The sequence below is a fragment of the Anopheles ziemanni genome, chromosome 2 (genome assembly GCF_943734765.1).
Source record: "Anopheles ziemanni chromosome 2, idAnoZiCoDA_A2_x.2, whole genome shotgun sequence".
Classification (NCBI taxonomy): Eukaryota; Metazoa; Arthropoda; class Insecta; order Diptera; family Culicidae; genus Anopheles; species Anopheles ziemanni.
This window is the reverse complement of record NC_080705.1, coordinates 44,424,126-44,451,412: the sequence shown is the minus strand read 5'-3', so window position 1 is coordinate 44,451,412 and position 27,287 is coordinate 44,424,126. Positions and strand designations below refer to the sequence as shown.

The 27,287-nt window shown below is 41.5% G+C and overlaps 1 protein-coding gene across 1 annotated transcript; it reads left to right on the top strand.

The window, feature by feature from the left end:
• Positions 1-8,699: 8,699 nt before the first annotated feature.
• LOC131293630 (lachesin-like) lies at positions 8,700-21,235 on the top strand. The gene is made up of 11 exons (XM_058321707.1): positions 8,700-8,820; positions 14,512-14,553; positions 16,854-16,951; positions 17,087-17,294; positions 17,455-17,601; positions 17,809-17,937; positions 19,145-19,279; positions 20,469-20,621; positions 20,707-20,793; positions 20,876-20,989; positions 21,057-21,235. Exons 1-11 carry the CDS (start codon positions 8,700-8,702, stop codon positions 21,233-21,235), a joined length of 1,413 nt encoding a protein of 470 aa, XP_058177690.1.
• Positions 21,236-27,287: the final 6,052 nt, after the last annotated feature.

Below are 27,287 nucleotides of genomic sequence, written 5' to 3'. Positions count from 1 at the left end.
ATAGTTTATGTATTTTTACCATCTCAATCAGAGACAAGTACGGAGACAACCGCTTCGTTCTGCAATATACCAAGCATCTTGCCATCTGTCGCTTCCGAGAAGTACCGGCAAACAAATTTGCCGACAAAAATTTGTCATGCGTAAGACATTCCGATAAGGGCGGGGGTTTATGTTTAGTTAAACTAGGGAGTCTGTCGGCACCGATGAGGAAGCCGCTGCACACGCTGGTTAGTATGGTAGAAGTTTGCTTCTCGCTGGTTCAAGTATCATCCAACACGAGGTCAGAAACGGTCGCTTCCGAAGAAGGTCCCAAGTGGCGGTATATTCTTGTTCTGCCGCTCCGGGGCGGACGACCGCGGTGCCGTTTGGCAAGAAGATGAAAGAAAGTGAAAAAGACAACCAAAGCTGTAGCCAACCAGTCACCCAGCTAACCGACCGAAACCAGGGCGCCGGCAACGGAGGAGAATCGGCATCTCGTAACGCCACTTCTGGAACGCCGTTCCTGTCACGGCGGGTGCAAATCTGTTTTCGTGCTTAACAGAGTGGAAAAAATAATTGCCTTAATTAAGTACAAACTGAAATATGCTGAAGGAGTTCAATTTCAACGGTGGACACCATGGTGACAGCACAAGTCTAAAGTTTTATGATGTGCGAATGTTTGTAACAGGTTGTATCATGCAAACCATGTATCATGTAAGAGCGACGCCGTCTGACGCTAAAATGATTCGGAAATTTTTCAAAAGAAAAAAAAAATATGTTTTTGGTTTTAAGGATACTGTTGTCAACAATCAGAACAGTACAGTAGTAGTTGGAGATAGTTTATCCACTTAATCAACTTAGTTGCTTTTTATCTGTTACGATATATGTAGAGCAAGGATTTCTTTAAGTTTACCATTCTCTTTGAATTCTTTTATTTTTTGTGGGTCAACGCATTTTATAGGCTCAGTTCGTAGTTCCTTCGAGAGCAAAAAACCGGAACAAAACAGAAAAAGATAAAAAATAACTCAGATGATAAAGGATCCTGCCAAGCTGATACGTGTAGCAGCTTTCTTCCGTTCCGGTGTAGCACACGCGGGCCAATCATAAATAACAAATCCATTTGGCACTTGGTATCGGAAGGATTTTCCCGGCACTACCAATCCAGTGTCATCTTTTCCTCTTCATAGGCCGCAGATCGGTTTGCAAATGGTGATGCTTTTATCCAATTATGGGTTTCAATTCAGCGTGCGCCGCTGGCATGTCTAAGGCCCTTCTGTAGTAAAAACCCAGTGTGTGGTTCGGGATACAAGACATCGATCGGCGTAGGGGCTAAAAGCCCTCGCCCTAAGTTAAACTGCATTATTTTCAATTTGAAAGGTTTCGCTGTTGAATTCGGGCTCGTGAATCCATTCCCGGCTGAGCTTTTCCGCGAGAATGTTCGTTCCGTGCAAGGGCGAGACGGTTACTCGCGAGCACGTTTCTGTTGGGTTTTTTTCTCAGTTGGTGAGATTTGTTTCTTTCCTTCCGTCCTAAGTGATACGGTTGAGATACTGGAAGTTCCTTGTTTTGTGGTAGTAGCGGTTTGAATCCCTTTTTTTGTTTCATTGATCCATTGGCTCGATGCTTAATCGAGTTTCCAATTCCACAAACACTACTCCACTCCAGGGAGAGAATGTTGTTACAATATAGAACGATTCCGATAGGTGATCAATATGAAGTATTTTAACGTATGCGAAACAAGTGCTAGTATTTATATTGATTTAGAATGTAAGTAATAAAAAATAATAAATACTCGATTTTTTGCACACGGAATGTGATAGACGCCATTCACATTAAAAAGGTGTATAGCAATAAATAGCTTATCAAAGGACTAAACGACACAAGACCAAATTAAATGATCATAGTTCGAAACATGCTTGAGGTACGAAGAGGAACCAACAACGTTTCAAGCGAAACCATCTATATAGTATATGTCAATGACATACGATTTTGCCGCATATTTCTTTTACAAACTGCGAAAAAACTGATGGAATTAACATTTTTTCTTTCATCAGCTAAACTCAAGAAAAAAAGGAATTTTCCGAGTAGTAAAAGATCAAACGTGTTGCATGCCTTCATAAGCAGAGTATCACCGCAACAGTGGCTTTCAGTGCATTTACTCGGTTTTGTTTTCCTTCTAGTGTAGATTTCCTTCGCCCTTCACAATGTCCAGGACGGTCTGATAAAGAAACTTGCGGAAAAACCATGAGGAGAGCTGCTCTAAACACAAAATTATTATGAAGAAAATTAAGTAACTTTGAATGAATTAAGGCATCGATAAATTTGAAATTCTTTTAAAAATTATCATGCTATAGTTTTGAGTTGCTATATCACTATGCTAAGCGTTTTGGCCGGGAAAGTTTTATCAAACATAGTGGAATCTTTCCAGCAAAATAAGGAACGAAAATTATGATAAAAGTTATTTCCAGGAATAGTGATAATAAACGATTTGTTACACATACTTTGTTGCTTTTCGGATGATTCTTGCAGGGTTAAACGAAAAGAACGGTGCTTTTCTACGTAAAGGGATTTCGCCCTGGATTTATACTTACTTCCAGCCACTACACTACATCAAGCCCTCTTATGAAACGGGTGGCTTCAAGGGTGAGCAGCGCGGGCAGGTGCAAACATTATCAAGGATAACTGGAGCTAAAGCACCGCCCTGGTGTTGTAGATGCAACATAAAAGCAAGCAAAATTCTTCCACAACAACCTACATTCTGTGGGTCAGCGAGCTAACCAGTAATGGTGGGTGCCATGATTCGATAAAGCTTTGTTGTGTGCTTCGTGAGCATATGGGCTGCACCTGAACGTTGCCAGAATGCAGAACAGTGCCAGTCAAAACTCGTTCGCACAACATCACCATCGCGATCAGGGTGGTGCGAGTTCCAGATAGCTCGTCAAAAATGCTCCGAAAGACGAGTGTAGGTCGAGAGGCAAGAAAACACTTGCACACACGGCTAAACGGGATATTCGGTGTAGGTCTAGGGTATAAACATCAGAAAGGGTGTTTTTGTGGAACAATGGCACTTCCGTAAAACTTGCCATACACACACGCGCATGCATCCGAGATGGAGCAACTGGTTCGATGCTGCTTGAAACTACAGTAGAACCTTTCGCAGGTGGCATGTTTCGAAACGGAATTATTATCGGTTTTTAAGAATCTTCAATTGAATAAATTAAGGCTAACATAAGAGAGGGTCATACATTTTCCAAAACTGAAAATTCGTAGTAAAACTATTTTTCATGTCCTTTGTTACCTGGAATATGAGCAAGATTTAGATACCGTAAACATTAGATAGGTACAAGGAGATGGAATGGAGGATCTAGAGGCAAGTTCAGTAAATAACAGTGGACCAGAATGTGAACTTTCATAATAAACTCATGGCTTTATAAAATGCATGGCTATGAAATAGTATGCGATATCTCAACATTTTTGAACATCTATTGGCTTAGTATTTATGCTACGTTATTGTAAAGTTCTTTTAATTTATGCTTAACTCTAATGCATAGTATTCGAACGAAACTCGAAATATGATTTATATATAGTTTACGTATGGTCATTAGATATATTAGTAAGGAAATCAAACTAACAAATACAATAGGCTGTAATTTTCACGGATTTGAGTAACTAACATGAGTTTAAGGTATGTGAACTAACTGGGTAACTGCTGAAAACGGAAAAGTGCACACCCAAGCCAGGAGTCACTGTGACATTATCGACAGTTTAGAGGAGTGCCCCTGAAAGCTTCCCAGCGAACAGAAAACGGAAACTCGTGTGCCAGTCCACATAGTTGTGAAGAGCGTCAAAAAAGGCCATCGACATCCACGTCGCGGCAACGGGGATGTTAGACCCAATTGAAAGAAAACAGTCTTTCACAGCTGCACGACAGAGCGTTACATTGTCAATTGTTTGCTTTCGGCTTTTGGCCGTTTTTCGAGCCACACAAACAAAATTATTTAAAATTTAATTTTCCACCAAGCAATTTATGATTTTTTTACGCAATTTTCCACTGTTTTGCTGTTGGCCAGCGCACAGCGTTTTGGCGAAGCTCCCAGCTCGTTGTCCTGTGAATGTGTGTGCTTTTTCCTATTCCCACCGGAAGGCCCACAGATGAGACCGGGGAGCTGCAAACTTTCTTTGCGAAACCGTGATTTAGCACGCGGCTAGTGAGTCACTGGAGTGTTGCCGGTGTGTTACGAAATCATATGGCAAGAGCGTACATAATTTACGAACACGGAGACTTTTCCAACACCTTCCGTGTGTTTTTGCACTACAGTTGTCAGTTTCTTAGTTTGTCGAGCGTGCTACAAGTTTCAGCAGCTTGGCACGAACGGAACGGGGCTAGGGATCCCCGTGGCCCGTGGCAGGATAGGCATATACATTCCAAGAGATTCCAGAAAGCAACACGCGCACGCAACGGGGTTCGTTGCGTGATTCCATGTTTTTTGGTTCGCTTTTGAGCCGGATTATATGATAAATTGTCTACTGTTTTGCTAATGAATAAAGGATGCGCGCTGGTCGGTATTTGCTAACCTATGCAGTCTGAAGTGGCATGGTGGCATAAAAAATGCAACGACTGTTCTTTGCCTGCTTTTGGTGCTGCTCGGAGCTATCGATGAGTGTTGGTTCTGGTTTTTAAGGAAGAAAAATATATTCCTCCGATCATATGGGCTGCTGGAATCCAGTACACTAAAATTTGATAAATTTCCTGTTGATAACATAATTTCTTTAATTGATCAGCTGAAGTCAAACGTAAAATACTTTTCTCATCTTTTTGAAATCCAAAGCCCAGTTTAAGGATATCTTACCTTGTAAATGTTCTATTTCATTGCGTAAAAAGTTGTAAGTTTGCTGACTAAAAAGTTTTAACTCCCATATGCATCGAGGGCACCGGGGGCCAAGATAAAATTCGTGCAAATGGCAAAGATGGCCACAGTTTGGCCTCAAAAAGAAAAATAAAATAAACAAGATGGTACATGATGATTCAAGGCTCGCCACCCTGGTTACCCAAACTAGGTCCCATCAGCGAATGTGGGTGCGAGAATTTCGGAAGTTTGGCTATGTTGCTCATTTAGATTTATTATTATTAATGCTTTTCGTTTCACCTTTGCTGATGGTACACATATCTTACATTCTCGCCCGCCCGAACAGTCACTCCAAAGCGAAGATAGAGCGTGAGAGAGATAAGGATTGTAGAACGAAAAATGTTGAAATGTGAAATGTGCCGGCTTTGCAAAGAATATAGGAGCGTGTGTTTGAGTAAAAAACAAACAAAAAAAAAAAATCAACATCACAGATGATGTCATATAAATGCAAATTTTTGCTTGAGTTGCAAATAATTGTATACCTCGCTAAACAAACGAAGGAGGAGCGTGGTTAAAACAGTGACTTCGATCGCATTTTCTGGCGTCTAGCATATGCGTCCAGATGTTTGAAAAGACCACACTGCCCATGATTTTATCAAATCATTCAAAAATTCATCCTTATCTGCCTTTTAAGAATACTGCACAGTGGAAAACAAGGAAACTTTAACGTAACGTAAAATTGTTCTTTCGCAACTCCATTTAAATTCGCACGATCTCTGTAACATTTTTTCTTGCAGAATGGAAATAGATATGAACTTTTCAACGTTGCTAAGCGTGGGTCTGACACACTGTTGTTTTTTGTTCAACTTCAAACCCTCTTGTTTAATCGATGCACTAATTATGCGCGCAAGTAATTTCTGCACATGTGCACAGACATCACAGATATCGTACCGTTTCGGTTAGTTGGTTGAAAAGGTAGCAAAAGAGGTAGACAGAGGGTTGCAGATGCAACTGTACAGCGAAATGCAAACTAGTTTCCAAATACCATAAGAAAGACTAGTTGCCTTTCGTGTTATTTTTCGTAAGCATTGCACTAAATTTATTAGCACCCGCTAGTTTTACAAGTACATTTCCAATCTTACCTGCCATAAAGCGCTCATAATTTTAATTTCTATTCTTTATCGACGTCAATTTCATTTTTAAATAGTGTTTGAACTATGTTTTCATAAGTTTTGTTTCCTTCTGGTTTCTCTATTCATTGGTTCATCAGTCGTTTGTTGGCTTGAGCCACAAAACAGCATCAGATATTCATTCTGCTCCAGGGGAAAACACTTCTGGGAACTGCGAGTTTTCCCCTCCGTAAGGAGAATGATTTGTTTTGGGTAGTTACGAACTTTGTAGCGCCTGCTCGTTGGAACCACTCTGTCGGGACGAAGCGCTGTTGTCCTTTGGGTTCGTTTTGTTTGTTGTGAAAACCGGCATGACGACGAAAGGACGAAGCTGGACTCGGGCCCTGTTCGTGCAGTGCGATCGAAACTTCGCTTCGCCAGATCATGTGTTTTATCGTTACAAAAGCGAAGGTATTAGAGTACTTTCGGCCAGTACTGAAAACGGCATTGCCTAGGTTGGATACCCGGGACTTGGAGTTGGAACTTGTGACTATGGCGCAACCAGGATCAAGATCAAGGAGAATTGATCTTGGCTGGTGAGATCCGGTAACCGGTGACAGAAGTGTATTTAGAACATTTCGTGAATACTAGAATATAACTCGTGGTCGTATCGTCGCTGTCTGCTATATTGACAGTCTTCCGGTGTGAAAAACTGTGTCGAAGATTATAAATTGTTTATTGAATCGTATTTGTTGATTGTGTCACGCTTTTACAATATAAATAAGAAGAAACAATGCAATAGTGTCTTCTTGTGGTGCAAGAAGTGTTTACATTTTCATTCATTATCAGACAACACAAGTTTATTTTCGCTGCCTTTATTCTACTCGCCGTTAAATGTTTTTTAACCTAATGAAAAGAAACCACGACCCGCACATTATCTGGTGGTGGTGGTTGCATACAAATTTGTTCCGTTCATCGGAACGAGCATTTTGAAAACCCTCGGTTGATCTGCCTATTTCCCGCGTCTTTTTTCCATTTCTGTCAATTCAGCTACGGGACAGCGTCCTTTTTTCTAGCTTCTCTACGACACGCACGGGGACAAAAACCTACCGACCCGCACACACAGACACACCTCCTTACCAACTCAATCGGACCGATATGGCCCTATATAAAAGGAGGAAGAAATTAATTAGTTCACAATCACTATTATGAAGCCGTGCTTTCTTCCCACTTCCTGGACTTAATTAGCCGAACGGGGGAATGGGAAAAAGGGGTCGGGACCGCGGGGGTGACCCACGGGGATAGAATCAAATTATCGCACATCGGAAAATATTCCTCGCCTCGCGTGGTGTAAAGTTGGCAACTGAAGGCAAAAGTGGGAGGAAAGAAAGAAAACAATAGAGAAAAGGAAACATACCACAACACCGTTGCGGGTGTTTCCGAAAGTCCGAGTCCTGGGTGGCATTTTTTGGTTGCGATGTATTCGTTAAGTGACAGTCGAGTAAATACCAAGCCGTGAAATAGTTGGCGCCATTTTTAGTTTTAAGTAAGTGCGTAAGACGTTGTTGCTGGCGTCGGCGATGCGCGTTGGTGAGTGCGGGGCGATGAGCAGTAGGCGTCCTAGCAACAGCTGTGCTGTACCTAAGCGTCCCCAAGGCCCTAGCCGGCGGCCATCTTCCGGGGAGCCCGCCAGCCCGCTAAAGTCCGAAAGATTTAGTGAAGAGGGTAATAATGTAATAAATTTCTAAGGAAAGTACAATTTCGTGACAATCGGCAATAAAAACCCGTCAAACAAAGGAAACCGGAGAGTGTAAAAAGACGGAACCCGAAAACGCACGGAAAGAACACGGCGCGAAGGTGAACGTGAAAGTGGTGGAACTAAGCCACAACAAACCCCGGCGAACGGTGCGTCGGCATGCGATGCGGCATCGGCGGGTGACGGTCTGAGGGTGACGGTGTGGCGAACGTCTGGAATGCCACTGTGTGCCTCGCTATCAGTTGGACGGTTGGAAAAGCATCTGGGGCGCGCGCGAGGAACCGAACCTAATCGCGAACCCATCGCGAAAACCCCACGCGGAGAGGGTTTTTCCGGTGCGAAGGGGGAAATATTTACTATGCACGGATAGAGTGAAGTGAGAAAATTCCGAGTGTTTTATTTGGCCGGCGAGCACCGACACTCTGTTTGGGGGTGGTGGTAAGGCATCGAACGGCATATGACAACACGGGAGAAAGGCGTAGTACGTGCGAAAGGTTCCTGCCGGCTGCACGAGTCGGGCATGAGTTCAACGTCGTAAGGATATCGCAAGGGGTGCTGTTCGCAAAATGCTGCAATGCTCGCAATGGGCTGGAGACTGAAGACTTGCAGCCAGGCTTCTTCGTTTGCAACCGGCAACGACCGAAACATTCACACGTTGCGCCCGTAAGCCGTACATAAACGGTCTCGGTGAGGTGGTATCTCCTGAGGCGGTAGTGGGCGACCGAGTGCACCCTTGTTCTAAAGACAACTAACCCGGACCGGGTGCAACGCGTCCAAAACCACACCGAGTCAGTTGAATTCGGTTAGTGCACCTGCCATCTGGATCCGGGCGGAAGTAGGAGGCTGCTGGCATTACAAGGAGCCTGGCCTCGGTGAGTGGGTGTGTGTTTTGGTTTGCCAGGTCGCTCGCTTCTAGCCTGAACTCTCCGCATATAAGGACTGCTCCTGCCGGGATCTGGGCTCAGCTACGTAGCCACACCAGTCGGTGGAAAAGAGACGACGATCACGATGGCCCGGATGCTGATACGAGCGAACACGGTCTTCTTCCAGCGGTCCACGATGGCACTGGTCTTTGTTGCGCTGTTGCTGAATGTCCTGCATGTCTCCGCAGCGGCCCAAGGAGATGAGGGTAAGTGCAGTGCACGGTACGCAATGGCAATGGCTCAATGTCATGTTTGCCGACTTTGACATAACAACTTTGCTAGCCCATTGTGCATGACGCAGCCGGACAGTTCTGTTAGCTGCTTGCGACCAGTGCATCGAAAGTTAATTTGCAAAAGTTCAAACCGATGATAGGAGGTGCCGACCCGTGCGGCCGTTTGCCCAGTTCTGACTAAACAACAGTTGACGCTTCTGTGTTGGCAAACAATGCTCGATGAGGAAATGAGACAGTAGAGATGCTTGAATTGTTGGTGCCTTGCTACTCAGATGTCTGGAATACCATATGTTATATGCATGTGAAAATGTGAACCGATTGCGAATAGTGTTCAAAGTAAGAATGACATGTGAAAAATTAATCCAATCAACATAGTAGAAAATTGTGAAAATTATAAGATACACAAACAAAATTATGTTGATTGATCTGGTATTTTTCAAATTATTCCAGTAAGCCTTTGTTAATTTTAAAAAATTGTAAAAATGACAAACATGAGATTATAGAGACGAAAACATAGAAAAATAAAAGTTGTTTGTAAAACATACGGTAAGCAAAATATGTAAATTTTGTTCCAGTTTGGTCTTTAATTCCAAACTGGGCTTGTGCTACAGATTGAGACTTAAAATCAAATTTGTTCAAACCTTATTTCAACATTGATACTCACTAAAACTTGGATCTTTCAAAACTTTTACTTGAAAATTTCATTGTAAATTTGAATATTTGTATTTGTAAATTAGCCCAGTACCATAATCTCCAGCAAACATGCCATGTATTTTGAAGATTATCTTTAACATATAGATTTTACGCGGTTTGTACCATCAAAAATACTTTCATTCCCATTATAGCTTTATAAACTTTTTTTTAAATTTGTTATCATGTCTCAAGTTAACTGAACTCGAATATTTTGAGAGATTTGCAAAAAAAAAGCATACCAGTCAATTTAATTGATAAGTTTTAATTGAGAGGTTGATCAGAATTTCACCCTAAATCTTTCTTTAACGCCCATCGAAAATTAAAAATGTTATTCCTCTACTGTTTAGCTTTGAATTTCATATATTGCCAGTAACGGTTTGTCACAGTGTTCCGCAACATAAAATAGATATATGCTATATGCAGCCATATTGCATGTACGGACGTTTTTGTTTAAGAAAATCTACTCTTTTAATCCCATTAATTTGAGTTTCCGGCAAACCATATTATCCAAACCATGGCCACTACAATAAACCCGTTAATCAACACATATGGTCTTTTTTTAAATGTTTCCCAACATATGCTGTTAATTCTCTCCTTTACTTTTATGTTGTTTCGGTTATTTTCCAATATTTATTATAACATCTCGCGTTGGAATGTACCAAGCAATAGTAGTACCATGCGTTTATTGCAAATCCTTCTAATGTGTTCGATGCTCACGATCATTCACTCATCTTGAGGCATTATCATGAACATTACATTCAGGCAAGCGTTTCTAGCAAACGCGTTGTGTTCGAATGAATGAAGTGATTTTTGAAAATACGACGCATTCGGTGCAGGACGTCTTCAATGCACATTTTGGGGCATGGTCGTAATGAAGCGAATCCGTGCCTGCTGGTCGGTTGTCTGGTCCAGGAATGTTCTCCCAGTTTTTGCGGCGCCTCACATTTTCGTACACCAACGGGGTGCAGTTTCGGGTTTGCATTCGCCTGCCCACATTACCAGGAAGAAACGGAAACTGGCTGCCAGATAGTGCCAGAACGACACGCTATAAATTTCGCCGGGACCGCTCGGCGTTGGCCGCGTTAGGCCAGCAGCCAGCGGGACCGATCCTCATATACTTTATACACATTTTGCGCTATAACCAAGTTCTAAAACAAACTTTCCAGATCCATAGGTAGGCTGCCGGCAGGTACATTATGCGATGATTCCCTATTGTTTCGAAGATGAAAATTTATTATTTCCAACCCTCATTGTGGTTCACTCGGCCCGGCCGGGAAAGGATGGTTAGAATGGTTGAACTCAAATTACGGTCCACGTTTCTCTAATGGTTTGCGGACGGCACTGCAGACGGTAGGCCGATGTGGGCGGGCAGGGTGCCCCGGGCCGACTAGAGCGAGTGCGTTGATGGAGCGAAATTTACTTCTCGAACACTACATCCACCAGCCCGGGGGTGGCAGAATGAATCAATGATGTAAGAAAATGAAGACGGAAGGAAAAGTGAAAACATGGTAACTTTTATGTGTCTTCCAGCCACTTACACGAGCACACGTACACTTTCCATCGGCGGAACAACACCATCGCAGAATGGACGCCAATCTGGAAAAGTGAATAAGAAAATATTCAACCTCGGGTTGAGGAGGGGAATGGCATGGAAAAATTCCGCTGCTTTACCTGATCGGGCGCCTGGCGAATTTCGGACGATGACTTGTACAAAAAGCACTCTGACTTAAGGATAAACGAACGAGCTCAGTGCAGTTTGGTGCAGAAAAGAGTGCACACAGCTCAATGAGAACAAAAAGTTAAAAGTTGTGGATTTTTGAAAGGTTTTACAAACTAGATTGGTGATTTGAAAGTTTTTGCATTTGCAAAGTATTCGCCAGCGTTGTTGAAAAGTTAATCAGGACACTTCTTACATCAGAATATTTAAGATTTTCGTCGAAGTGAAAAAAATTGTAAAACGGAAAGAAAATTCAACATCCGTTACATACAACTGATTTTTTTTTCCTGACATTGTTACATATGTCTTGAGGTATATTTTAGCAATGTTGGTATATTTATTGGCTTATTAGTTAAACTAACATGACTCTAATTTACTTGGGGTTATCGAAAAAACTATGTGCATACATAACGTACAGCCGATTAACACCATCAGTGGTGTGGGTTTGAATTCCATCCAATTCCTGTACAAAAAGATAAAAAAAAACAATAAAATTATTCTTAAGAAAAAGTAATTCATGTTTAAGTACAGTCACGGTGTTTTAGAACAGGAAAAAACTTTCATTTTCCCATGAGAATATTGATTTTAATATAATGTTGACAGATTAAATCTCGAGTTCATTAGGATTGTTCGCAAGATATTCAGAAACAGAGTACATAAATTTTTTGCTTCAAAATTAGATGACAAATTTATGCTGATTGGTCTCATAATTGTGCCGACGGTCATCAGCCGTAACATAGAATGTAGTAGTTTATAGATTGTGATTTATTGTTTTCTTCAATCAGCCAAGACTTGTTTAATTTCTTTAAACTAAGTTCAAACTGATCTCAAATAATGATTAATTACATTCACAATAACACGAGGCATAGTATAATTGCATTCAATAGATTTCATTAGATATATCTCAAATTATCATTTAAATGTCCAAGTTCTTAAAAATCTAAAAAAAAATAAATCATAATGAACATAACACAATTAACTTATGAGATTTGCAAAGCGAGGCAATCCTACAAGTAGTTTTAAAATAATTAAAAGCTCTCTTATGGCAATTGAAATTGAGGCACAATCCTTGAGCCACCGGCGATAATTAAGACGAGGCCACGCGATTGTTAATGGGCGTTCAAACGCGTTTGACAGAACCCCGTCCCATGTGTTTCACCACATGCAAGTATTTGGTAACTCAACCAAAGCGTTTCTAGTTTGTTTAAGCTTCGTAGCCAAACAAGGGCTCAACCATTCTTGTCGAGATGCCCTACCCTCGTGTCCTCGTGGGTTAGAAAAGCGAACCGGGGGGATTCGGCTTCGAAGAATCAATGCCGAAAGGAGTGAGGAGGTCAGAGCCGGTGATTCTGCAGAAGCAATCCAGCAGAGCGCGCTGGAAGCGCCTCCACGCCGCGGTCCTTGACGATAAACGGCCTAGTTACGGGTTTAGGAGGTTTTTCACGAAGGAGAACACCGGCGCTGTGTGTGGCGCTTGTATGCGTGCGGTCTCCGCTGCTCTCGCCATGGTTTCATTATTAATGATTAGCTGTTTGGTTATAATTTTCCTCTTCGAAAAACCGCAGACTTTGGCTGAAATTGGTTGAGAAAGAGAGAATGCCAACGGTTTTCCACATCACAGAACATAACATAAAACCCCGACGTATGTAAACCTCCCAGCACTCCACGGGTTGGCGGTTTTTCCACCCGGCTCGGTCCTCCGTCTGCCGTCTGCCGGTCGCTTCATTTTTGCGGTTCCAGTCGGGTGTCGGGTGTCAGGAGAGAAGAGGAAGAGGAGCTGAGGGAGGGGGCGAAGAACGCTCGCGACACTGCAGCGCCCGGTGAGTCGTGGCGCGGTTAAAAGAAGAAAGCCCACGAAGGATGCCAGATGATGGCTAATTCGCGACGAGGTAGAGGGTCTGGGGTAGGTGTGCAGGGACAGGGCCAACCGACGGTCGGTGCCGATGAGCATGAAAGGGAACCAACTTTGCTTTAGTTGCTAATTAAATGAATGAAGGGATTTTGGTTTACCTTTTCAACAGGCTTGTAAATTTTATGATTTCCTTTCCAACGAAGGAGGACAGGGGTCGTCCCGAGGGGGTGTGCGCGGGGAATTGCTTGGTGGTGGATACAGAATCCCTTCGCTCGCTTTGCCATCGTTAACGATGATGGCGTGAGGGTACGGTGCACATTTCGATAAAAGTGACGCCTAATGGGCGAAAATGCTAGTTGCCACGTGAGTTTCGTGGAAAGTCTGCTCGGGATGCCATTTTACTTTTCGCACTATGTTTGTCCTCCCCCTTTTTCCCTGGCTGGCCTTGGTGACTTTTATGGTTCGGCGCGTTGCCTCCGTAGCCCGTTAATTTTGACTTTGCTGGACTTTTTTCTTGTTAATTCTAATAAAATGGCATAAACCAGTGTCAAACTGGTGGTTGAATGTGTTGGTCCTTTTGAAAATCTTTCCACCGGATCTGATTCTAGCATACTAGGAGCAGTTTGTGGAGAAACCAAGCGAACTGAATGCAAGTATTTGTGCAAAACCTTCTTGGTTAGCAGCCGAGTCGACGAGACATTGTGTCGCATGGCGTAAGAGTGGATCATCGGGCCGCCCCAGCACAAATTGACAGCTCGCAATCGTGCGAGACGATATAACAAGCGCGATAAAAATGCAAATAAAGTTTCAGATGGAGCGAAAATTTGCTGCTTGCCACCAACAGCGAGCAACTGCGCCGGAGGCTGCTAGCAACGGAGCCACGATAGGATGGAAGTATTTATCTCCTCGTTGACGTTTCGTTTTGCATCCATTTGGTAGCGTTATAAAGTTTAGTGCGCTAGCCTCTTCAGGATGGGAGATATTAAAACTATGAACTATGGGGTACGGGGTGTTCCACAACCAAATATGCGGGGGTTAAACATAAACCCGGCATCGCTACCATATTCATTCAATTTCAATCTCCATCGCTCAGGGCTTTGATGGGACAGCGGGGTGCAGTGGCGTTCGCCGTTGCTGCTGGCAATAAGAGAAAAAAAAGACATTGAATGCATAAGTAAGAACATTGTAAACAAGAGTAAAACAATTAAAATCCACTCCATCATCTCTCTTACATTCCGGAGGAATAATGATGAGATGGGATGTATAAATTATTGCCACGCAAGAGTCGCAACGCTTTTTTGTTGTCGTTAGTTCTGTGTTCAATTAAGCAGATCAAATAAAACAGTTTACCAACTTATCCCCTGCATTATTTCTATTTCTTTACATAACTTGTCACCAGTAGACGACAATGTGGAGGAAAGCAATTCGTACATACTTGATAAAGGTAAGTTTCAAGATAAATTGTGACATTTTTAGTTTAAATTGAGTTCACAAGCAAGTACCGTTAAGAAATATTTCATACAAAATTCGATTGCACGGTTTAGACAATTAAAGGATACCGAAACCATACACGAAAAAAATTATCTACAGACGGGGAAAAATAGTTACATTACTAAGACTAAAGAGGAAATTATTTTCAATTGATTGGATTCAATAGCCAAACCTATTAGCCAAGATAAAATCTTATGTGTAAACATATATAAAATATCATTATAATGTACACTTATAAGTAAGTGTTCATTTCTTTGCGAAGGGGTTAGAAAAAAATCCACAACAGTAATCAATCATAACGCAATAAAAGACTACATTTCATAACATAATATTAGCAATTAAAATAAACGACTCGCAACGAAAGTAGAAACAAACCATGCGTCAAAAAACTGTCCGGGTAAAGCAGTACAAATTCCATCAGCTTGCCCGAGCTAGGCTCGGATAAATCTGAGAACGGGTTAAATTACGATTCTGATCCTATACAAACAAAAAGATGGCACCATCTTTCAATATTTCGGAAAAAAGTGTATTTTTTAAGAAACTGCACCTGCCAACTGATGAAAACTGTGAAGGCTAACCTTAAGGTTAAATTAAAAGGCTGAGTTCTATTGTTTATTGAACTATGTACTGAATACGGAAGAGAAGGAAGGGAAAACAGAGGATAAAACCATTGAATCAAGGTTATTTTTTTCTATTTTTAGTATCATCCGTTTTTCGGTGTTTTATCATACAGACACTTCATTTGAAGCAGGTTATGAGAGCTTCCATCTTCTGGTGCACTTTGAGGTTATCGATAGCAATCAAAAGCCACTAAGAATCCATTGAAATACCGGCCAAGTGTAGACTAATGGTAGCAAAAAGTAGAAACCAACCCCGCAGCACTAATTGCCATCGAGCAACGGCTTGCATAGTAGCGCCAATGCACTCATTTTTAGGAATAAGTGCTTCATGAATATAATATACCAGTAGTGATGCATTATTCAGTGGCATTATGACAGTGCGGGGTGGAGTAAAATATTCATCGTAATTAAAATTGGAAAATATTGTGAGTCAGCTGATAGTGTGAGATGTTCGGAACGGATGGTGAGAAGACGGATGAGCGTTTTTGGGCAGGAAGGAAAGGAAGGGTCCGCATCCGTTTGGTAAAAGCGAAACCGTGTAGAATAAACTGAGAAGTATCGACAGTGTGATAGTGCCAAGGCGGGATAAGCTATGATTGAGCAGGAATTAATTGGTTCAGCTTGAGCTGACTAAACGAATAAAGAGCACAGTGTGGGAATAGGGTCAGCGTCATGTGGCTTTTTCCAACCTTTTGGCATCCGTTATCTTTTATGTTTTACTTATTATGCTTATTTAGTGTTTGGTGTTTATTACCTGAAGGTGCTGAAACACGAATGCAACTTTCTATTGTAAGAAAATTTCAATTTCCTTCAACAATATGTCAATTCTTGTCGTAAAATAATTTGTTTAAATTTAACTGGTAAAAGATACCAATCCAGTCATGTGTGAATGCAAATTGCATGAAGGCAGTGCCTCTTGTCGAACAAACAAAAATTCTTAAACTGGGTGTTCAACCGTTTTCTGAACCTCAAACCAGTACTTGTAAATACTATTACCAATGTGGTATACGATGTGATTCATTTGTATATCTCGTAACAATAAATTTCGTTGCTGTTGTGTTGCGTTACGTTTGAGTTAAATAGAAACTAAATTGAGAAAGCAAGGCGTTCGGAACGTGTCGTGTGTAGAGAAAGTTTTAATAACACTGAAAACACGAGTAAAACTACCATGAATGTCAGAAGTTACCAATTGATGAATGTTGCTATGATTTATTTCCGTCTTTATAGTTATCATTGTTTAAATGAAACTTACTACATTTGTAACGTAAGTACAATCAGTAGTTTTGATAAAATATAAAACAATTTTAAAAAGGTAAATTACTACAAATTAGTTTAACAATTATTTCCAAGGTTCGTCTCATCTTCACAGACACATTTCATCGCTGTTCATGCACCAACCCCCCTTTTTTACAAGTGAAAGGTTCCAGTGAAATTAAATTATTGCTTGTGTTCATCCCCAGTAGACAAGATCATTGTAATGAAGTGTCACATTATTTATTTGTAGTGAAAGATTCCATGCTTGACATAATTCAACTGAACTACAGACTTATAATAATAATTCAAAGTGTTTTGAAGTAGCTTCCCAGTTCCCAATAAATCAAGGTAATACTCATGTCGATGCGACCATTTTCAGATTTGCCGAAGTTTGGAGAGCCTATCCAAAATCTGACCGTGCCGGTCGGCCGAGAAGCAGTCCTCACGTGTGTCATCAACAATCTGCAGACGTACAAGGTAACACCCCGGAATTATACTTCCCGAGAGGAGAAGGAATTATACTTCCCGAGAGGGTAACCCAAAAGGCGAAGCGTACGACTCGTTAGCAGGAGGATCATTACTACAGGAATCTTTGTCTGTTCGCCGTCTTAGGTCGCGTGGCTCCGAGTGGATACTCAAACGATCCTGACAATCCAAACGCACGTCATCACCAAAAACCATCGGATGACCATCGCTCACGTGGAGGGACGGGCTTGGGTGCTGCGCATCCGCGACGTGAAGGAGTCGGACAAGGGTTGGTACATGTGCCAGGTCAATACGGACCCGATGCGAAATCAAATCGGTTACCTGAATGTTGTCGGTGAGTATGTGCTGAACAATCTCACTTGTAAAATTGGAAAATGTTGCTAGCAACGCAACACGGTTTAATTGACGCACCCTCTGTTGGCTTATGCTAATGAGAATGTTTTTTCGCTGCGCGTTAAAAAATAAAACAAACTTTAAAAATATAATCCCAACAGTTCCACCGAACATATTGGACTATCCCACCAGCACCGACATGGTAGTGCGCGAGGGAAGCAACGTTACATTAAAATGTGCCGCTTCCGGTTCCCCAACACCTTCCATTATGTGGCGCCGCGAGGGCAACGAGCCGATCAGCGCAGGAGGTAGGACGATTTGGTTCTCTGTATGTTTGCGCGTGTGTGGCCCAAACTTTTTGTTTTCCTCGATTACCTTGAACTATTTTATTTGGATTCCGCCCACCATGAAACTACATATCACACAAGCACAAAGTGCATCGAGTTGAAAAACTACAACCAAATTGTCTCATTATTATTCCATCCAACCGTGCCGGCCCACTCTGCGCCAAGCAGCGACCAGCCTGAACAGCTCCACCTTTTCCATTTCGCGGGTTAATCGACTGCATATGGGGGCCTACTTGTGCATCGCGTCGAACGGCATCCCTCCATCGGTCAGCAAGCGCGTCATGTTGATTGTTCACTGTAAGTACGTCCCTTCGTTTGTTTTCCACTCTTCGTTGCAATGACCGTGGTGATAATATGCGTAAACATAATAAACCGTAACAAAATAAACCAACAATCTGGTCTGGAAATTGTCGGTCATATGAATTACCCCTCAATGTTCGTAAAATTAAATTTCTGAAGAAGTTTCGCTTTGCTGGCTTGAATTAAAAATAAACTTTTGTGAAACGAGCCTCATAACATGTCAAAGAAATATGTTTTTTTGCAACGTAGCTTTGCAATACATATACTAAACCAAGTTTAGCAACTTTAAGGAAATTATCGTCGAATAATAAGTAAGTCGATCCAAACTGTAAAGCACTGTGGGGTAGAGGAGCACACTGTTGTTTATCTTCAAGTAGTTAACAGTGGGTGTTTGTGATATTACTGGATTATTAAAAATATCATACCCTCTGTTGTTCCCAAAACATTGGTCATGAATTCAATTAATACTTCTTGGGCCATCCGAGGACACTACATTTTTTTTTTAATCAAAATTTTATTAGCAAGTAGAGAATTAGTATAGAGTTTATTAATAAAGTTGATGGAGCAAAACAAAATCCTCGTTTTGTGTTAGAATAAAAATGTTACAGTTAAATTTACGGGGTGACAGTATGCAGTGCTTTTATTGCCCGAAATACATTCATTTTACAATCTTTGAAGTTTGATGCGAGTAGTTGAAGCAGGCAACATATTCACAAATGTTGAAAAATAAGGCGATTATGGCGGCTTAAGTTGTTCAATGAAGCCATTTTATGCTAAAATTTGACCGAAAATCATCCAATATGCATTAATACGAGGCCTATTTTTTTTTGAACGGATCATCATAAATACAATGCAAAATAACAAAACAACAAAACCTAATTAAGCAGTAAAAAGCATTTCCAGGTGATGTTTATTATAAAAAGTGAAAGTTTGAAATTTAAACCACACATATTTTAAAACATTCCTGTTCTTTTAATTCATTCAATTTTTCCTCAGCCGTAGCAATTTATTGTAATATTGTTAAATGAAATCATTATAAATCTTCATTGCGGTGCGTTGAGGAACTAAGTTCTTATTAGCTGATAATGCATTTACATTCATATATGAAGACATCTCTGCTAACGACGCACAAATTAAACCACCGAATATTACCGTTGAATGCTATTTAGGGGGTTAATGTGTACAATTTATGTGTCTTCCCTAGTTCCACCAATGATATGGATCCAGGATCAGCTGGTCGGGGCAGCGCTCGGCCAGCGTTTGACTCTCGAATGCCAATCGGAAGCTTACCCACGGTCAATCAATTACTGGATGAAGAACGACACCATCATAACACAAGGTAAGACAACGTCAACGATTGCCTTCATCATTATTATCATCGGGAGTAACCGGCCGGGAGGAAAAGATGAATAAAAAACATGCCAACGAAGCATATCGATCTGGGATATTTCGGATCCAGGAAGATTTCTCGACCTTCGTCTGGCCGAAGTACCTAGTTGGTTTGCCAGCAGCGAAGAACCCATCATTAATATTTTCCCCTTCACTGCGATAGAAACGGACTGACTTTTGGTTGACGGGCAGCGGATTTTACCGGCTACACCAACAATCCTACACCAATTCGTGTCCTGGGATGCTACCGACCGTTTGTATGCATGTTTTTCGGCGGCGTGTCGCTCGTGGATGGTTCTGTGTTTTTTGTGGGGTTTGTTTCGCCAAACCGGAGCGAAACATCACCAAGCGGATGGAAATAATAAACAAGGAAAAATCTGATAACGAGGAAAAATTGTGTCACAATCATCATCTTGTTATTCAATCAAAGTAAGGACATTCCGGGAACTCCCAGGACAATAGCGATGAATAAAAAGGAATCCACCGAGGGTATAGCGTGTAGCAAAAAAAAAAAAACAAGGTAGATAGGAGAAGAAAAGTCTTGCTCGTCCGAGAAGCAGTGAAAGATAGTCCTGCTTGTTCTGTTCTTTTATTCGGCGATCTGAACGACGGCAGGTGAAATGATAAGGGCCCACGTCAACGAATTCATTACCCTGCACCATATTTTGGGTGTACCTGCGGAAGGAAACGCAGGCGTGATGTTTCGGGAAATTCGAAGCGCGGGGGCAAGATTTATGGGAATGATCTTTACTTGAAAAACATCTTTTTGTTTGATTTGTTGCAAAATGCAAAAATAAACAAGAGATGGGAAAAAAAATAAACAAAAAAGAGAGGTATAAATTTTTGGAATACTACAGAAAAGGATGCTTTCTGGAAAAAAGTATTCGAATTATCTTTTGAAAAAACGATCTATAGAAATGCACCATTTCACCACCTCATAATTTCAGAACGAATTAATTTCACGGCCACAATTATCATTGTAATTAAGTAGATAAACTTCAGTTGATAAAAAGCTACAGTAAAACACAATAGGTCTTTGTTTACTTCATCAAAGCATCGCTATAAACCATAGTTTTCTTTTCTAAGCGTAGTACAGCTTTATTGTAGTATTCTTTACACATTATCAATTGTTTTCACAGGCAAACACTTCGAACCGTCGATCAAGGAAATCAACAGCTACAAGGTGGTGATGAAGCTCACTATTAAGGACATCGACATCGGTGACTTCGGGACGTACAAATGTGTCGTAAAGAACTCGCTCGGCGAAACGGATGGCTCTATTAAAGTGTACCGTGAGTATATCCTTCGAGTTCGGTAGACAAATTATTGGAAGTGTACACTTTAATCGGTTCTCGGTCTGCTCTCTCCCGTTGGCAGACATTCCTTCGACGACGGCGCTAGCGACCAGTCCACCGGTCACGACAACAGTTGCAACAACGACCGAGGCAGCCTACAGGAAGAATTGTACGTTTCCTCCCACGGCAGGTGGCGTTCACGGTGATGGCAATTAAATGGCGACAATTTTTGTGTTACTTTCTTTTTGCAGACAAAAATAAAATTTATCGTCAGTCGGTGGACGATTTGTCAGCGTCGTCCAATAAGATTCTGGGCCCTGGAGAAAGTTCCGAGCTGTGGAACATCGATGGAACCATGGAGAAAGGTACGGCGCGAGTGTGTGCAGCGAAGTAAATGTAGTAGCACCTTAACCACTCTTCTCTTTTGCGTAGATCGCGATCATCGGTACAGGGACAATGCGGCCAGTTTCAGCGAGGACCAGCGTGAAAAGGAAGCATTCGTCGATAACGAAGCAAACTCCGGGACCGGCCAGCCTCCAGGCGCTGCAGGGGCCATTTTGTTGATCGTCATATGTTATACGTTAGCAGTTGGTACAATCACTCGAAGGTGATTGCAATATTATTAGAGGTATTAGTTATGAGCTGCTCTAAAGCGGAAGGCTGCAGTCGCGAAATCATTATTCAAAGATTAACTCTAGACAATTCGCAATGCGAGAAGGCAGAGGAATTAGGCCAAAAGATTTAACAAAACGATTGTGCACTACAGTTCGGGGGAAAAATATAAAAGTGTGAATGATAAATCTATACCAAGTACGAAATTGTAAAGCAGCTTGGAAGGTTACGTTGAAATCAAATAATGTAATAAAGTTTTTTTTGTAATAAAATCAAATTAATCTTCAACAATTTTGTACCTTTACAGAAATTACTCAATGGTTTGTGCGGTTCGCTCCCCGTGTTTGCGGTATGTTGCGCTTGTCGAAGTCCTTATTTTGTCCTCCGCCACCTCAGAACTGATGGTAAGCAATCGGCGTTGCAGCCACGAGCTATACGAAAGAACTTTCAAATCTCCAACCATGCCGTTTGTAACGTTATCTGTGCGGATGGAAAATTTAATCTGGAAAATGGCTTGTTTACGCGTTCACTTTCGCGCCACGTATTCAACGTTCGCGCTGCACACCAACGACACTTCCTGCAACGTTCCTAATTTCACTGTGCGCCTTTCGTGGCGGCCCTCGGTGGTGTTGTTGTGGTATTGGCCGCTGCTTCTGCTGCTGCTGTTGTCGGTGTTGGATTGTTCCTTCAGCTCTTTCGCCGCAAATTGCGGCCAATTTGTTTCACTTCAGTGATTTAATTATTCATGATGGCTAGACCGGCACCGGCATGGGCAGTTTAGGGCTTTGGCTCTCGAGCGTTCAAGGAAGTGGTACAAACCGTTAGACGCTGCGATAGGAGTAGGATAATTTAAGGATGAGCCTTCGAATTCGGGCACACTTCCTTCTTTCAGCTTCGACCTAAGCCCTCCGGTAGGGTGGCGCAAGGAAAGCGCTTTAAATTTAAAAAATACTCGACCCGCTAACTGATTGAATTAGAACTGGCAAATTTTTCCTTTACTCCGGGCGTGAAATGTATACATGCCCTTTAAGCGTCCGACGCGCAGAAGACATTCGTCCATACGATTTGTTCACGACAGGAGGCGAAGCGAGGCCGGGGTAACTTACGATTCTGAAACCCAATCTGCGCTGTTTTGTTGTTTCTTTTTGGAGTTTGAAATATGAACGCTTCGCACGAACACACCCGTGAAAAGTGAGCACCGGTGACGTGAATCAAACGGGAAAACCCTAATTTCATGAATCGTTCATAATTGAGTTCTTTTCGGTTGTTGATATGGTTGGACGAGGTTAGCGTCGCGTCAAGAAGTACGTACTGACACTGTACAGCGAGACGTAATACAATCTTCCGAAGAAACTACATCGCAGTCTCGGCTGTTTGGGTTCTCCAAAACGCCATGGTTGGCGTAATTGTTTTGCGAAATCGTTTGTTTACTCCATTCTTCAAAAACGAATGGGACCCTGGAACTTATTGTATGGAACGTTCCGACACACAAACGCTTAATGAGCGCTCTGATAACACCCGAGCACATGTATGAATTCCGCCATTGTGACGCGTTCGTGGTCACCTGATATTAGCCACTAATGGATTTTCGTAGTTCTGATAGGTAAGGCGGCCCAGGGTGTGCGTGCTTAGTGGGCGCTTCTTGGAACAGAACGATATCGAAAACCTTAAATTAATTGCTAATGTTTCGTTCCCATTTGTATGTGTATTTTAATAGTTTTAAGCAATAAACTAAGCAAATGTGCACATATTCTCAAGCTTACAGCAATTGCAAGTAAATAATGAAATCGTATATTTGTCCTTCGACTTCAGTTTTTAATTCAACCGAAAAAAAGAAAAAGAAATAACATTTAAACGCAGACTAGACTAGACATTTGAACGCAAATATTTATAGATAATTTTATGCTTGAAAACTAACTTATGGCTTTTTGTTTGAGTATTTCGAGATCTACACAGTAGAGATGAACTCGTGGGATGTAAATGTATTTTGATAGCGTATTTCTAGTCAGTACATTTTCATTTTGTTAATAATTCTGTACATTTTTTTATGTGTAAATATTAATTAAAACAGTCTTCCTGTTTCAATTAAAAATGCGAAGCTAAAAACGGATCACTACGGGGTAAAACAGCCTGCTCTGTACACTGTTTCAGTTATAGCTTGGTTAGATAGAATAAAATAGCGGCAATGGCTGTATTTTCACTGCCACCAATGTTTCTTTACATACCATTGAAATATATCAGTAAAATATGGCCATCTCTGGTAAAAAGAGAAAAATCCAATATATTTTAGCACGCTGCTACGAAGAAAATTGTAATCACTTTCACGCTGAAAGTGGCTTGCGACGTTTAGTGTGAAATTAAACGATTTTCAACGGCGATGTTTACGATTTTCCGGCTTCCTCTAGCTTCACACGCATCGCTCCAACTGTTGTGTTGCCGCTCAGTAGGAAAACGTGTGAAGCCAATTCCATGCTGAACTAGTGGCGACACTCCTCCAGGCACGGCCCGCACTAGTTGTATAGGCAGCGGAGCAAGAAGACCATAATTTTAATTAACAAGCATTTTGTCGCGACGTAAAATAAAAAATACGGATTCCCTGCAAGCCCACTGCCCTCAACGCGTTGGCATTTGTGACGGACGGGGGTTACGGCGGAAAATTCTGGCGGAGGAAGGAGACGATCGAAAGCCAGGCCAGAATCAGGTGTGCCCAGGAACGCACGCGGTGGTTGTTATCTTGTTTACATTCCACTTTGGCTCCTCCACTCCGGCTCGGGCGCGCAAAATGGCTAGATGACTGTGTAATGAAAATCCTGACATTTTTCAACACCTACAATAATATCACTTCCGCCCCGTTAAACCGCTCCGCACCGACCTTCCGGTTGTGACTCGCGCGGGGAAAAGCGAGCGCGGGAGATCAAGAAAAAGTAATTACCATAATAAAAAAGAAAATTATTACCTTCCACGGATGCGCGAGAGCGTTTCGCCAGCTTTCGTCGTCGTGGTAATTGAAGCCATTGCTTCTATCACCATAAATTCTAGTGGAGTCTCGCCGAAAACGGAAAAATGTTTGACTCCCCTATTCATTGCGGAACTCCGGGATTCCGGGCCCGGGTTTTTGAAGCACGAGGGCACTAAGTGTAAGACGACGGATCGCTAAGAGTTCAACAATTTAACGATGAATCCCCATTAGCAGCGTGTTCGCTTTTCGCGTACGAATTAGGAACGCTCTATTCATAAGCTCTTTAAAGGCGTTCATATTTTTTTGTTTTGAATTGAACTTTGGACATAAATAAAAATGCGCCGCCATCATTGGCCTATCCATCTACGCCACACTAATTCAGTAAGGATTTAAGTTAGTATTTATCTCAAATTCTTAAATGCAACAAAAATGCTCTTATTTATTTTTTTATTTATTTATTTATTTATTAATAGGTTTCACAAACAGTAGGTAAACCTTACGCATGAACCAAAATCGATAGGACTGGTTAAAATCCCATCAAAGATCATTGACCCAAACCGGAAATAAAAGTATTCTGTCGGCTGTGCATTAAACTCGTTTCTAAAGACACGTGATTCCACTTCTGAACCACCAATAATCGGACACTAATGATAATGATTTTATTGCTCGGAATAAGGCCAACTTTACTCCGTTGTCGATCCGAGCGAGATTCTTGTTCAAGTTTTAATTAAAGATGACCACACGCAAAGGCGATCCGAGAACGGGGCAGTGAACGTTTTCTTTGCTCTTCTGGAGAAGTTTGAAAGTGAAAAGTGCGAGGTTCTCATGTTTAAAAGATCTTTTAATGATTTTATGAGACCCAACAGGCTCTGTTCGAGTCCCAAATCCGTTACCTGAAGCCTTCCGGGCTTCTAATCCGGGCTTCTAACCCGCAATGAATGTAGGTGACCAGCGAAAGGTAGATGCGGGAAACAGGCTCCCCATCCTCGCACCTTGAGTGGGAAACTTTGCCTTCCAGCGTTCTCGGACCATGGTGCAGAGAATGAGCAGAAAAAACAGCTCCCCGCCCTTTAAGTGGAGCTACACACATAATTTACGAAAACTATTTCACCTTACCACTAACAACCCCAAGGGTCAACTTTTGGGCTACTAAAACGGCAAGTGCAATCTGGACGGCGAAAGGGGAGTGCACATGGCCCGGATGAAGAGGGAGATAGTGTTACCTGGAAGTGGAATGAACGAGGAAATGTACGAGAAAAAAGGAAAATGCCTTTTTATTTGGTATTTAGTTAAGAATTCATACTGATAAAGTTTTGATTTATGCATCAAATTTTATTTCCTTTCTGTATACTTAATTTGGCGTGTTGATTTTTTGTTGCTAGCAGTGAAGTTTAAGAAACATTCCTCAACTACACTCTCCTCTTGAGCAAGTGCGGGGCTTATGGTGGCCAATGTTACTTTATATATGAAACGAGAACCAAAGAGAAGGTGGGAAACACTTACGTTCGTCGGGGACCCATAGTTTCGTTGAAAAAGTTTCACAGCGATTGGAAGATGGTAATCTGAGTAATGGTATTTGGGCGGCATGTTTTGTTTTAAATACTAGAAAAATAGAAAAATATTAGAATAAATCATTGGAACACTCCCATACAGGTCATTGCATTGCACTTATCAAGATTTTTGTCAATACTTATTTTTTCACAAAGTTATTACATATCTGCCCAGTAATTATGTTTATGCTTACTTTTTGTAGAATATTAACTCACGAAGTCCTGAGCAATTTATGATATTTTAATAGATTGTTCAAAGCCATTAAGTAATATGCTTTAATTAAAGTGCCGTTGCTTTAAACCAAGATATTAAACTTAAATGCTTCCATTCTACAGAAATGCTGATTGAAAATTTCCCATTGCTTACGTATAAAGTCTTTAAACGATCTTTTAACCGAATTCAACGATAGCATCTTTTAGTCAATGCTAGAACATAAAAGTCTTCGTTCAATAAACCAGTTTCATTTGTTGCCTTAGTAGTTTAAGTGACCGTGTGCTAGATTGAGGTTCCACTACACAATTGTCTACAAGCGGCATATAAATACATATTCCATGTGGATGAACACTTTTTACTGTTGTCAACCAATTTATCAAACAAAAATATAAACAAACACACCAACTAACGTTAACAGCTACCACCGTTCGGTAAAAACATGGGGATTGGGACTCGAAACAAGTATGGGAGGAAGAATGTTTTTGGGTGCGCATGTTATTCATCCTTGAAATCTGAGCTTTGCACCAACCGTTTCACCCTACTCAAAACAGTTCCTTCCTCGCCTCCCGTCGAGGAAATGTCTCAAATTTATATCTCAACCAAATGCAGCCAGTGCAACGCAAGCGCTTGAGCTGAAAAAGATCGGTTAGTTTGTAGAGGGCAAAGTTTGTTGCAAACAATCAGTGTCTCTTGTTTCCACCCGGAAAATCGGGTGCCCGGTGCCAGGTTACCGACACGCCTGAAAAATACTTGCTACCGATCTAACGAGACTCTGAATTCTCACACATTCCTTCGACACCCTTTCGAGGGGATGCGTTAAATTTTACATTACCGTTTTTGTGTAGCGGGATGAAACACATAAATACCTTCGGTTGAGAGCGCCTGACAAGAAATGTTGAACATAATTAGAGGTTGGCAAAGTGGTTTGAATGGTTCGTTGCATAAGCTGATTTATTCAACGGGTTTTTCAATTTCAATTTACATTTGATGTCGAAGTAGGAAAGCGTAATGTTTTGATGAGTGCTAACTTTTATTTGAAGGATTTGGAATTGTTTTAAGTAAAATCAATTCCATACCAGCAAAAGCAGAAAGGATTTTTTGTAACTTTTGTGATTATGTTGATGAACCTTGCCTTCCTTTTCGTCGAAAGTCAATTCTCAGCGGTGGGATGTTTATAAAATTGTATCTTGACTCTTACTCTCTTCACACGTAACCTGAGACTTTTACCAGAAGGTGTTTCTTGTTCGTATAAAAACACAGATCATAAAACTCTGCAAACGTTCAACCACGAGCGACTTCGCATTCATACGCTTTCCTCGCAAGATTTC